General features: G+C 46.4%; 1 protein-coding gene across 2 annotated transcripts in view; it reads right to left on the bottom strand.

Moving 5' to 3' along the window:
- PI4KA (phosphatidylinositol 4-kinase alpha) overlaps positions 1 to 12,237 on the bottom strand; it is a 2,470,135-nt gene that overhangs the window by 2,211,949 nt on the left and 245,949 nt on the right. For both annotated transcript variants that reach the window (XM_069619956.1, XM_069619957.1), the window contains exon 9: positions 8,456 to 8,521. In XM_069619956.1, coding sequence (XP_069476057.1) covers positions 8,456 to 8,521 — 66 coding nt within the window. The remainder of the gene's footprint in view (positions 1 to 8,455; positions 8,522 to 12,237) is intronic.

Below are 12,237 nucleotides of genomic sequence, written 5' to 3'. Positions count from 1 at the left end.
GACTAAGTGTTCTGACCTTAGCCATAGGTACATGATTGCTTGGCTCCCTTCTCTCTCCGGTGAGGAGCTGCCCCCCTCCCCTCTTGACCCCCATCCACCTACCCCCTACCCCTACTGGGTGGACTCAACCGGCCTCTGGCCCCTTCTGACTCTCCTGCTCGGGTGTTTAGCTCCTTCTCACCCCCAGAAACACCTCCCGCTGGTCTTCCCTGACCAATATGAGATTCCAAGCTTGACCCCCCCACCTATCTTAATGTGTATCGGCGTGTACTTCCCCTCCCCAGGAGCTGCTGCTTACCATGGTTTTTATTATCTTTGATCGTAGGGGTATTTGTCCACTGGTTCCGCCTCCTTCGACTGATCCTCGATCCGAAGCCACAGGCCTCGTGGGCCCAGTCTGCTCCTCTGTCTCTTCCTCGATTCCTGAGTTGACCATTCCCAGATTTTCCTTTTCGGATGCACCTTCATCGGGCCAGGCCCCTCCTTGCACACAGCTTCCACCTCAATTCCCAGAACCTCTGAGCCTTCTTCCACCGTAGTGATTCTCTTCTGCCTACCATCAACCTCAAACAGAAGGGCGAATGGAAAAGTCAACTTGTACCTCTTGTTGCGTTTGACCAGCTTTTGAAACACCGGGCGCATCTGCCTTCGTTTAATTATCGTTGTTTGGGAGAGGTCCTGGTTAGGAACACCACTGTGCCGTTGTTTTGAAGGCCATCTGTCTGTCTGGCCGCCCTTAAAATACTCTTCTGCTTATACTCGTGCAAAGCTGCTAGCATATTGCGTGGCCTGGTTCCCGGTTCACTTCTTTTCGGGCCCACTCTATGTACCCTGTCTACCAGGATCTCCTCCGGGTTCGACAGGTCTATCAAGGAAGCAAAGACTTGTTGAACAACCGTTTCCGGTAGTGCTTTTATTTGGATGTTGGCCCTCTGCGATCTATTTTCTAAGTCTTCTGTCTGGAGCTCTAAGTTGTGCGTGGCTCTGGCCAACTGCTCCATCATCTCTTCCATTTTTTTATCATCTTCGGCAGCTTCTTCCAGGGCCCTCTCATTAGTGTCAACCTTTGCCTCAAAGCCATGTAACTCACGTTTGACTTTTTTTTATTTCTCCTGACAGGTCCTCTTTCATCTTTTCCAGCTGCTTCTGCATCGTGGTCGCCATTCTGTCCCCAAAGCTCTAGAAGCATTGTTCCATACATTTTTGTGTAACCCTCTGCTCCTCCATGGCTTCTTCACAGGGGGAACCCTCTCATTCCTGTCTTCCCCAAAATCCGTTGCCAGGGGCGCTTCTCCCTCCTTCCTCCAGAGTCTCTGAAAATGCCTCTTGCAGACCTTCTTGCTCCCTTTCGCTGGGGTCTGAGTGTCTTTTGCCCTGCTTTTCGACATCCCTTCCTTCTCCGCGGCCGTAGGCTGAGTGTTTCTTCCCCTTCCTCAGCAGTCAGGAAGTCGCTGCGCTCCTTACTATTTCTGCCGACCAGGCCTTGTCCCACGCCACTGAATTCCCTTCTTGGGCTTCTTTCCTTGGCTGAGAAAGCTTGTGTGAGGGAGGGGGGAAAGGCCCAATCCCCCTGGGATCACTTCTCAGCTCTGTAGATGCCTCTACCCTTGGGATATGTGGCGGGAAAGCTGGGGGGCCTCTCCGTGCTCTAAGGCCACTGCACCTTGGTGCCAGCCTGCCTGCTCTGATCGTTTTTTGCGCAGCTTTCTTGCCAGGGGGGCCCGCTACCACTCCTCTTCGAGGTGTATCGTTGGGTTGCGCTGTGAGGCTAGGCCTGTTCCGTCTCCTCCTGCCTTATCTCGCTAGAGACTGCTAGGGGGAGTGACCGTTCGCATCAAAGGCTGGGTGTCCCCTTCTTGTGGGGGGCCTTATGTGTAAAGTTCTTTCTTCTCCCGGGGTCTCAGCTGCCTTTAGGCCTCCCCTGGCACCAACTCAACCGCTGTTCTCTGGCTCCATTCGCCCCCTCACCCCCTTCAGCTGGGCAGGTTGGTTGGGGCCGGTGCGTGTTACCTGCTGCTCAAGCTTCCTGGCCCCTTCCCGGGCTCTCCGGGGGTCCGATAGCATGTCGACGTGTAGAATCTATAGTTGGGGGATCGGGGGGGGGTGTCCTCACCAGTCTGCCCAGCCGCTCCAGTGTCTGCTCTTCTTGGTACAAGTCCATGTCCCGCTGCAGACCAGCTTTCCCCCTGCCCTCCCACCCCCACGCCCTGCTGCGTAGCGCTTCTCACTTTGCAATGCCCAGTCAGAAGGTCGCAACTTTTCGGGGCCGGCTGTGCTTCCTACGGTGCTCTTGCCAGTGCCTTCTACTCGCCGCCACTCCTCCAATCCCCGCACACAGACCATGATGGGTCACTGGTCCAGGTACGGGTATGGGTGCTTTGCTGGGCCACCCTGGCTTGTCTTCCTCACTTCGAGGCGCCTCGCCCCGCCTCCTTGACTTTGGCGGCAGAGGGAGCGCCTGTCACGCTGGCCTCTTCACCTGTTCACTAAGGCCCTTTGCTTCAAGCCGTGGCCGCCCCTTTGCCGAAGCGCCCGCACACCCTTTGCTGTCCTCCGTCGAGGGTATGCAGCTGTCAGTTGCTGGAGGCGGGTCGCTCTCCACCACCCGCTTCGTCCAAAGGGCCACCCACCGTTGTGTCCGCTGGTGGCTGCTTCCTTTCTCAGCCCCTCCCCCCAAACTTACCCCTAGTGGGAGTACCGACTACCCACTGCTCGGTTCCTCTGAATTTGCCGACCCATCGCTGGCAAATTTGTATTGCAGGAGCCCTTCCCGCCTTCTAGATGCTGTGGCAGGGGTGGGGGGGGGGGGGGAGACGCCTCGTTCTGGCAGGGGAGGGCAGCCGCTTCCCAAATCGCCGGGACCCCCAGTTCATGGACCCTCCAGGCCCCCGCCGGACTGGCACATTACCCCCCCTCTCCTCTCACCCTCGGCTGCAGCGTCTTTACGTGCCTGCAGGTGCCAAGCAGCTCGCACTATAGAGGCCTCTTCTGCCCCGGTGCATTCCTCGACTCTGTCCCCTCTGGCAGCCCTTCCAATGCGCCAACTTCCAGATTCTGGCTGCCACGGTGCTCCGCTCAACTGCTCCTACCGATCCATGCCTGGGAGGGGAATTCGGCTTCAGTATAACCTTTTTCCGCAGAGGGGGAAGCGGAGCACACTGAATCAACGTGTCTCCACCACGGCGGACATCTTAGTTCAGTCGAGTCGCTTTTGAGGAAAGGACCCGGCAACGTGTGTAGGAACGTCGGGTAAAGGTTAGCCATGTCCTTTCAGAAGTCCGTTTGACTTCACAATATCACTGAGAAATGAAGCAGCAATTGGATTTTCTGTAATTCAGAGGAGTCAGCAGATGTAGTGAATGTCGTAGGGTAACGCAGCATTAATTAAAGAAGTGAGTTGCAGGTTTACACGCGTTGGCTGAAAAAAGCAGTTAATGCGAAGCGCGTAGGAATTCTACATTGCAGTGAAAGCAGTAAGCCCCAACGCAGCATTATTTGAAGAAACGTTTTGTTTTAGCTTATTTGCTGAAGGAATCAGTAACTGCGAAGCGCTGCAGAGATCCACATAGCTATTTATACAAACTGAAAGGTCTTGTACATTCTTTTCCACATAAGAAATCTATACAAGCAGCGTGGTGCTAGCAAGTAGAACTATAACTCAAAGTGAAACACAGCAGAGTCACGCAGCAAAGCAAATCAATTACAAGACAATTTTGAGTTATTTAGAAGTTAAGGAGAAAGCAGACAAAACGTATACTTTCAATGTATGACTAATATGTAAATGAACTGAAGAAGAAGTTTGGAAATACAATGTTTGAAGAAAATTTGAAACTGAGAGGAGCAGTGAAGTTTGAAATGTAAATAAAAGCTGATATTCCAAAATTTGGTGCATGAGTTTAGTAAACAGCTGAGTGAAGATACTGCAGCAGAGAACAGTGGATCTATTCAACTAGTAAATCTTCATTACCCAAATTGCCTCCAGGCCTTGGGTGGAGGCTGTCAGGTAAACTAGGAAAAAATATTTTAGTAAAGTGAAAATAATATTTGACTATGTTTAACTTGAGATGCATTTATTGCAGGTTTTCCAGAAGTTAAGAGATCCAGGAGTTGAAGGGAACCGGAAGAATCCTGATGATTTGTTATTTTATTCAGTTCCCCTTCCCCCGGGCTAGTTTACTCAGTAGTTGTAGTAATTGACTGCTGGGCAAACTAGTTTGGGGGATCTGGTGGGCTATTCATCTGCTCCTGCAGGATTTCGTCGCTGGGACCTGATATTAGCACTTAGTAATTCTAGCCCTAATATGGTTTGGGACATTGGCCCTAAGGTCATTGGTTCCAAAGTTATACTTTTCAGGTAGGCTTACTATGACATTGGACAATGCCAGTGGTCCTGTTACAAAAGTTCAAAAAGGTAAGTAAAGTTCAGGTAAATAACTCACTCAATCCCAGACACTAGGGTAGGTCTAGGAAGGAATCCTTGACCAGGCCTCCACTGGTCAAAATCACCAAAGTGTCAATAGGCACAGGACTTGACGCTCATGCCCATTGACTCAGGTGTCTCCAGAGACCACTGCTGAGGTTCCAGATTATGTTGGGGACACAGTCTTCTATGTTTGGTGCCATCGAGTGAGGCCCAGATGTCGCAGGGACAGCTGTCCTTTTTTCGGCACCAGGATTTCCTTTCGGTCTGTCGAGGTGCTTGAATCTCAGTTCCAGGCACCTTGAAGCTGAAACCCACATGAAAAGATGTAGACATCTGCAGAGCAGGCAACCTCAGGACACCTCCAGAGAATAAAGAAGCCAGATTGCAATGCAGTCATCCCGAACAAAAGAGCAGGCCCAGCACAGCTTATGTTGATGCAAGAAGACCGAAAATGCAGGCGCAACCATCTTGCAGTACAACGTGAAAATCCTCCAAGTTCGAAGGATGCACTCAGACTAGCGATGGCTGCAGCGAGGTAGCCCAGGAGAGAGGTGGCCAGTCCACTGCCATCCAATCATGGGTAGCCACTGGCCACAACATCTGACCAGCGACAGATTTTCATGTGTCATGATGCGTACATGGACAAGACCCACATTCAAACTCACCACAAACAACTTCTTTACCCAGGAAAACAGCAGCTTTCCCTGGGAAAGGGCTTTCCATATATGAAAATGCCAGAACCTGGGAGGGCAGAAAGAGCACCAAAGAACAATATGGGCAAAGGACAGGAAAAAACGCATGTTACAGACATGTTAGGGTGCTAGCCCCCTTTAGTAGTCCTTTGCAATAAATGTAAAAATGCATGAGTAATAAGTATAAAACACAGTAGAAAATGATCTGCTGCCATCAGCCCATCCTAGACACATTGTAAGTGTAACCAAAAAGCCATTGCATAAAAAGTTATGCAGATACAAAGTTTCATAACCGCACTTCACATTAAGGTGATGTGTGCAGTTGTAAAAGTACAAGAATTCCACTAAGAGAGACATAGTCCCTCAGTACTGACAATCTTAGTGACTGATCAGTTTCCCCCATAAGAATGAGCCAAAAGACAAAAGGAAGAGAAGCAGGCACCTTTTCCTACCTCTACAAAGTCACGTCAGGAGTGCAAACAAAGAAAAAAAGAAAGGGTGCCTCATAGAAGTCTATGGAAAGAAAGCAGGAACACAAAACAATTAAATAAACTTTCCTAACAACCGGTGACAACCTTGTTTGTGGATCCTATCCTTGGAAGCCTTTTCGGAAGTGTTCCAGAACCATCCTGTTGGCTGACCAGCTTCCTCCTAAGCTATCTCGTTGCATCAGTCTTTGTCCAGAGTTTGGACTTCAGACTCTGCAGACCATAAACTTGTTTAACAAGAGGTCTCCCCCTGCAGTTGAAGCACTCCAGCACGAAGAGGGTCTTTGCAGGACCAGCTTCTTTGTTTCCGCCACAAGGTTTGACTTCAGCCATTTGATCATGGTGGCCATCACTGTTTTCAAACTGCGTTGTGCCCTGGAGGTCCTCTGAGGTCATCAACATTGTGATTGTGCCAGAGTCATCCAGCAAGCCCAGGACCACCAAATAGCCAGACCTAAATCCCGACGCCAAAAGTAACCTCTGCACCAGTGACTTTTAGACGCCTCCAACAGAATTAAGACGAACCATGAGAGCCCAGACAATTCAGGAGTCTCTGACGTGGTCCCTGAGCGAATCTGAGTACAGGGGGTGAGCCGCCACCCCCAACCCCCACCCTCACCCTCACCTTCAGAGGGGTTAACTGGAGTAAAGTCCTTGACCTCCCACTCCCTTGTGTGACAGTAATCGCTGGGGTTCTGGTCAAGGATACTCCCTAGGTAATCCCAAGTGGTGGGATTGGGAGAGGCCCTCTTGAGAACTTTACTTCTACTGTTCTTAACTAACAAATGGCCTGTTGGCTTTGCCAATAAGTGTTCAGCATACTTTAAAGACTCAGCCTCCTACGAAGGGTTTAATTGAGAAGTCTGACTCTTAGGGCATTAGGTCCCAAATCTTAAATTATAAGGCTGTGTATTGTGTTTTAACTCCTTTTTATTGTACCTATTAGTCCTCAAATGGGTTTATTACTTACCATGTCGTTTTCTTCCCTTACATTGCTAAATTACAGTGTTCTATTGCTGACCGTACTGTGTTTAAAAGTAAAGTCTTAGTGCTCTGGAGCCAGAGCACCACAAAAAATAATGTGTATGCAATAATAGTGTATGTTTATTGGAATAGGAACTGTGATTTTTAATCGAAAATGGGTGTTCAAGGCCTAAATAAATATAGCTGTATTACATTCTGCTTGCCTTTTATTATTCAGAGTGATCAGTGTGTGCTTAACTAAACCCTTCACTATTCTGGAACTCTCCTAAGCCTTACTACTGCTCAGTCACACTACCTTCAATAGAGTTTGGCTAGATATTAGTGACTTTCCCTGTTCACCAGAATAAGGTGGCCTCTCAATCTGTCCACCTGACCTTTAATGAAACCCATCTTACCAGACCTACCAGCCAGCAGTGAAAACAATGGAGATAGCACACAGAAGGCATAGGAACCAAACCAAGTGGATTTAGATGGCTCAGAGGGTTCCTATCTCGAGGCGCAATGAACAGAAGAAGAAGACAGGAAGACGGCAGAAAAACTGCCCAGAAAGTGGGCCAGCACAATACATCTAGCACATCCAGTGAGGACGAGAAGGCAAACGAGGGACAGCCCAGAAGGACGTCCAGCACAACAGCCAAAAGAAGAAACCGGAGATAAGGAACAGAACACACAGGGGCCAACATAATTCTAAAAATCCTGCATCACAGGTTTGTGGCAAGCAGGCAAGTAAACCTAAAAAATCCCCACCGACTTGAAAGAATTGTCAGCTTCTCCCCTAGATACCCATTAACACATGGGCTGGCAAATGTCAGTCCTCTGCCAATTATGCTAGCCCCGGAAAACAGCAGCTATGTCCATCTACACAGTTGTGTATTGGCCTGTCTAGGGCAAGGGACCAGTCCGAACCACTACAGAGGGTGCATGGTTGGGCTCAGAGTGAAGCTATGTTTGCACAATAGCCATTTCGGACTTAACGCATGGTTTCCCCAAACAAAGGGACATCCTAAAACAAAACGGAAGAGAGGAAAACGTAGAAAATATTTTAGTACTACAATGGCTACCATACAGGTACTTTGGGCTACTAATGCGGCAAAATCGAGCGAACTCCAGGTGAAGCCAAACCAAAATTACAAATGCTACCTGCCTACTCTACACAAAAATCTAAAGGGTGTACAGTAGGCAGGTAGCATTGTAATTTTGGTTTGGATATATATATATATATAGATATATATATATATACCTAACTATCTATCTATCTCAATGTACAAAATGGCTGCTTAAAAAGCATGCCGGTCCTACCAGACATTTGGGCTGCTGATAACATGGCAAATGCCAAAGGAAAAAAACAAAAGGTTTAAGGGTCCTGTAAAATGGAACAGCAGAACCCCCAAAAATGGAACTCTAACCTTATAAGGCACATGCAATTAGAAAATAAAAGGTAACATGCAGTTAAATTGATAGCAGTGACAATTTGAAGAAATGCCCACAAATAGATAAGCTAGGTGGAGAAAACAGGAACTGGGTGTGGTGGCTGCTGATGTATTCTCTACTGGGCAGGGACAGTGAGCGGGCACACGCACGCAAGCATTTGGCCCCAATTCTACACTTTCTGAAGTGTCAGCTTCTTTTGGACCCACTTTGAATGCTGGATATCCCCAACCAGTGTGGAAAGAGCATTACAGACATGTTGGTTTCAGAGAAGCTGTACCAAGTCATTTGTTCTACGGTCTTAAAGAAGCATGTGCAGACTTGGCTAAGAAGGGTCTGATCAGACTGAATTTGGATGGATTGAGAGAATAGCACCCTCTGCTTAACTCTGCCTTTCAGATGAGATCGTTACCCCATTTCAAAAGCAGCTTGCAACCTACCTCTAGGACTTCTGCAACCACCTGGTCCAAGGTTTTGAGGACAGCGTCCCCCACAATCTGCTTCACCTGCATATAAAACAAGAAAATATCCTTAATAAAAAATAAAACGGCAAAGGTTTAAACAAAGGCTGTGAATGGATGAATACAACAATCTCGCACGCAGAGCTTATTATCAATTTTGTGGCGTATGGAAAAGCAGCACCAGTGCTTTTGGCAACTTATGGATAGAGCCACAGAATCTAATCTTTAGCAATGCTCTACTGCCTGGACAAGAAAAAGAATGCAATCAAAGTGGGTAGAAGAAACATTTAATTTTTTTTGCATTTTATGAAGCTCATAAAGTGCCTTTGCCAAAGTGCTGAACAAAATAATACACAAGAAAAAGTTATAAACTAAATTTTTTCAGATAAACATCGATAAACATCCAATAAGCAAGTGCTCCTTAAGATGGGAGCAAAAAAGAGGAAAAAGAGGGAGAAGATCCAATGAGGAGGAGGGGGAGGAGGTAAATGATTACAATGTTCAGGGGTTGAAAGAGAGGCATCATGATGGAGCACAGGGAACTCTAGACAAGCAAATTAATGTCCTGGACAATATGTGCTCCCAATATAGAATATTGTATAACAGGTGACAACAGAAAAACTGGTGGTTAAACGTTTTAGAAATCTTTCATTATTACTGGTGCTTCTACATTAAAAGTGAGATCACAGCCAACACGTGTATTCACCTATGCAGGTTCTTTTCAAGGCTAATGTAATGCTTTTAAATGCACTATAATCAGTCGGTCCCAATGCTGATCAAATTTCCAAATGCTTGAACACCCGCTGGGGGAACTTGTTCTATTAAACAAGAAATAAATCTGATCCAAAGTTGGGTGAAGCTGCAAATCTACTATTTACATGCATCCAATATGCGAGTCAGTTACATGTATAGGCTGAGTTGAATAGGCTCAGCACATCCTCAATGGGCGACCACGTGGAATGCCATATTGAAAACATTAGTAGTATCTAAAAGGCAGCTAGATTGAAAACATTTATAATACCTAAAATGGACCATGATTCAAAACATTGGTAGTACATAAAATGCTCCAGGATTCAAAACATTTAGTTCAAAACACATGTTGGCTGTGATGTCACTTTAATGTAGAACACACCAATAATAATAAAAAAGGTCTAAATGGTGTAACCACTATTTTTTCTGTAGTCACTGGATATACAATATTATATATTGGGAGCGCATGTTGGCCAAGACATTAACTTGCTTGTTGTAACTGTTTGTGGCGGATGGGGCGTGCCATTCCCATGGTCCATACCTGCATGGCCCACCTAGCAACCAGTTACTTTTTGCAAATCTTATACTATGAGACAGAGTTGCTCAAGCCTGCAGGAGGACAACTAGGGACAAAAGTGAGAGAGTGAAGAGAGCAGGTGTAATATAGAGGGTAAATAGGGGCTAGACAATAGTTGGGGAAAAGCCTTGAATGCACTTGAAAACTAGGGAAATTAAACAGTAACCAAGAGTCAAAGGAGGGCAGAGGCAGTGAAGAGAGGCAAGTACCATAGAAACAGAATCCCACAGGGAGAGAGATTAAATAGAAAGCCAACAGAAGAGTTACAAATAGAGTGGAAAGAAGCCAGAGAGAATGCTGGGAGACCAACCATAAGTGCAGAGTAATGGTCAGGACATGAGAAGGTTAGCAAAGAGATAAGAAGCTTAGTAGCTTGAAAGGACAGAAAACGGTGGGCTTTACGAATATTATATAGATAGAAACGAAGGAATACGCAGTGTTAGAAATCTGACAGTAGAAGGAGAGTTAGATTACTTCAAGACTGCAAAAAGAAGAGAAAAAAGGAAGCTGAGACGGTGGATCAAAAGAGACAAGGGAGGAATAAACAGTGTGACAAGTGTAAGGGTGTTGAAGAAGGACGCGGACACAAAGGTGGCATGGTGGTTGCTATAAACCTTTGTCATACAATGAAACCCTCACTGTTCCTACCTTCTAAGAGGGGTTTCCCTGCCTCCAACTAATACTAGAGGGTCTGTCAGAATGTCATTCAAAATCAAACTCCCCCATCCTGTGTCACAACCTACCTCTATCCTTAAACTATAACTAAAGAATAATCCAACAAAAAAATTCCTTCTCCAGGAGAAGGACTCCCTTCTCCTGGTATTCGGGTAAGGTTCCCAAAATGTTCTCTTGCACAAAAAAAAGGATGCCAGGGGGAATGACTCTTTTCCCCTGGCTTGTGGTTCCAACCAAACATTTTTACTACTTAACCTTGTGGCTAGGAGAACGACTCCTTTCTCCTGGTATTGGTCCACACACTCACCCAATATAGTTCACAAAAAAGCCAAGGAGAATGACTACTTACTCCTTGCATCTCTTGAGTATATCCAAAGGGCTTCAGTTTATTCACCAAGAGAACGACTCCCCTTCTCCTGGTGTTTGAGATTTCTTTTCTGTACCTTTCAACTTGACATTTATTTTGCCACTCTCTCTCGGTATTATCAAAGTCACAAATCCTTCACTGGGTTTCAGTGGTCTAATCGCTGCCACTGCAACAAGGAAGGTCTCCTCAGATGCTTGAGTCACTCTTCCAAATAGTTGGCCTCTTACTACTGGGCCAGGGGAGAACCACTCAAGCCTTCCTCTCTACCACCCCTGTATCTCCTCCAGGTCGCTCGTACCTATCTCGATCTCGGTATGCCACAAGGCCTTCCTGGGACTGGGGTCCGTCTCTTCAGCTCATCTGGCTTATCTCCTCTGCTTCTGCAGCACCGTGGTGGTTTCGCACTCTGCTGCACTGTTCAGCTCTCCTTTCTTGCTTCTTGCTCTGGTCTGCTCCAGCTGGACCCATGGAGATCCCCTTAGCGATTTTCCAGCGTCCTACGCTCCGTTGACAGAATTCGAAACTCTTGCAGATGGTTTCCACACCTGTTGCCCATTCCTGCTGGGCTTGACAATTTCTTTAGTTCACTGTCTCTTCTTATACATGGTTGTCAGTGCTGCCCTGGCGGATTGTCAAAGTCCTTTGTTTCTTTTGACAGCTTGATCTTCGTGCCTCCTCAGGGCCACCTCATACCAGTACTAGCACAGTGAATCAACCTCATGTCTTCGGGGCTCTTCTTCATCCTAATACTTTCTGCTTTGGCTGTATTACATGTATTATGATAATACATTAGTCTGCTGTGAGGAGTTAGAAATATGAGGCAAACACAAACGTACAGTTTTCTCAGAATTTGCCATTTTTATTAAACAAAAGCTGAGATAAGCTCCTATCTTTGCCTATCCTAACAAGAATGTCCCTACCTGGCAAACTAAACTAAAGAAGAATGACCTAGTGTCCAAACGCTTCTGACCCTCACACTAACACAAACAAAATAATACAATTGGCAATCTTCAATTCAACACCCCAGTGTAAAAGATCAAACATATACGTTCCAAAGAGTATTCCTTGTGACCCGAGTTGTGTTCCTTTCCACTGGCTCAATGCAGAAATACTCAAAGACCAGTGCTGATTCCGAACAGGGCTTTGTATTTTCATGAACACTTGTTTTCTAAACAAAGTATTTGCGATTCTTCCGGCTTTCCTTTTGGTTAAGGCAACTGTCTTTCGATAACACTCTTCTTCCACTTTTAAGTATTTAATATGTTTCACAACATCTTTTTTTTCTCAAGTCAAAAGCTTAAGAAAAGTATTCTCTCCAGTATCTATCACAATTATCGACATAGCACTCTTTTCTTCCAACTAATTACTTAGGTCAGGATAGCAAAACAAAGT

This window comes from Ambystoma mexicanum, chromosome 10 (genome assembly GCF_040938575.1).
Source record: "Ambystoma mexicanum isolate Mex_15411 chromosome 10, UKY_AmexF1_1, whole genome shotgun sequence".
Lineage (NCBI taxonomy): Eukaryota > Metazoa > Chordata > Amphibia > Caudata > Ambystomatidae > Ambystoma > Ambystoma mexicanum.
Note: the sequence above shows the minus strand (reverse complement) of the source record. Positions and strands in the feature narration are given on the sequence as shown.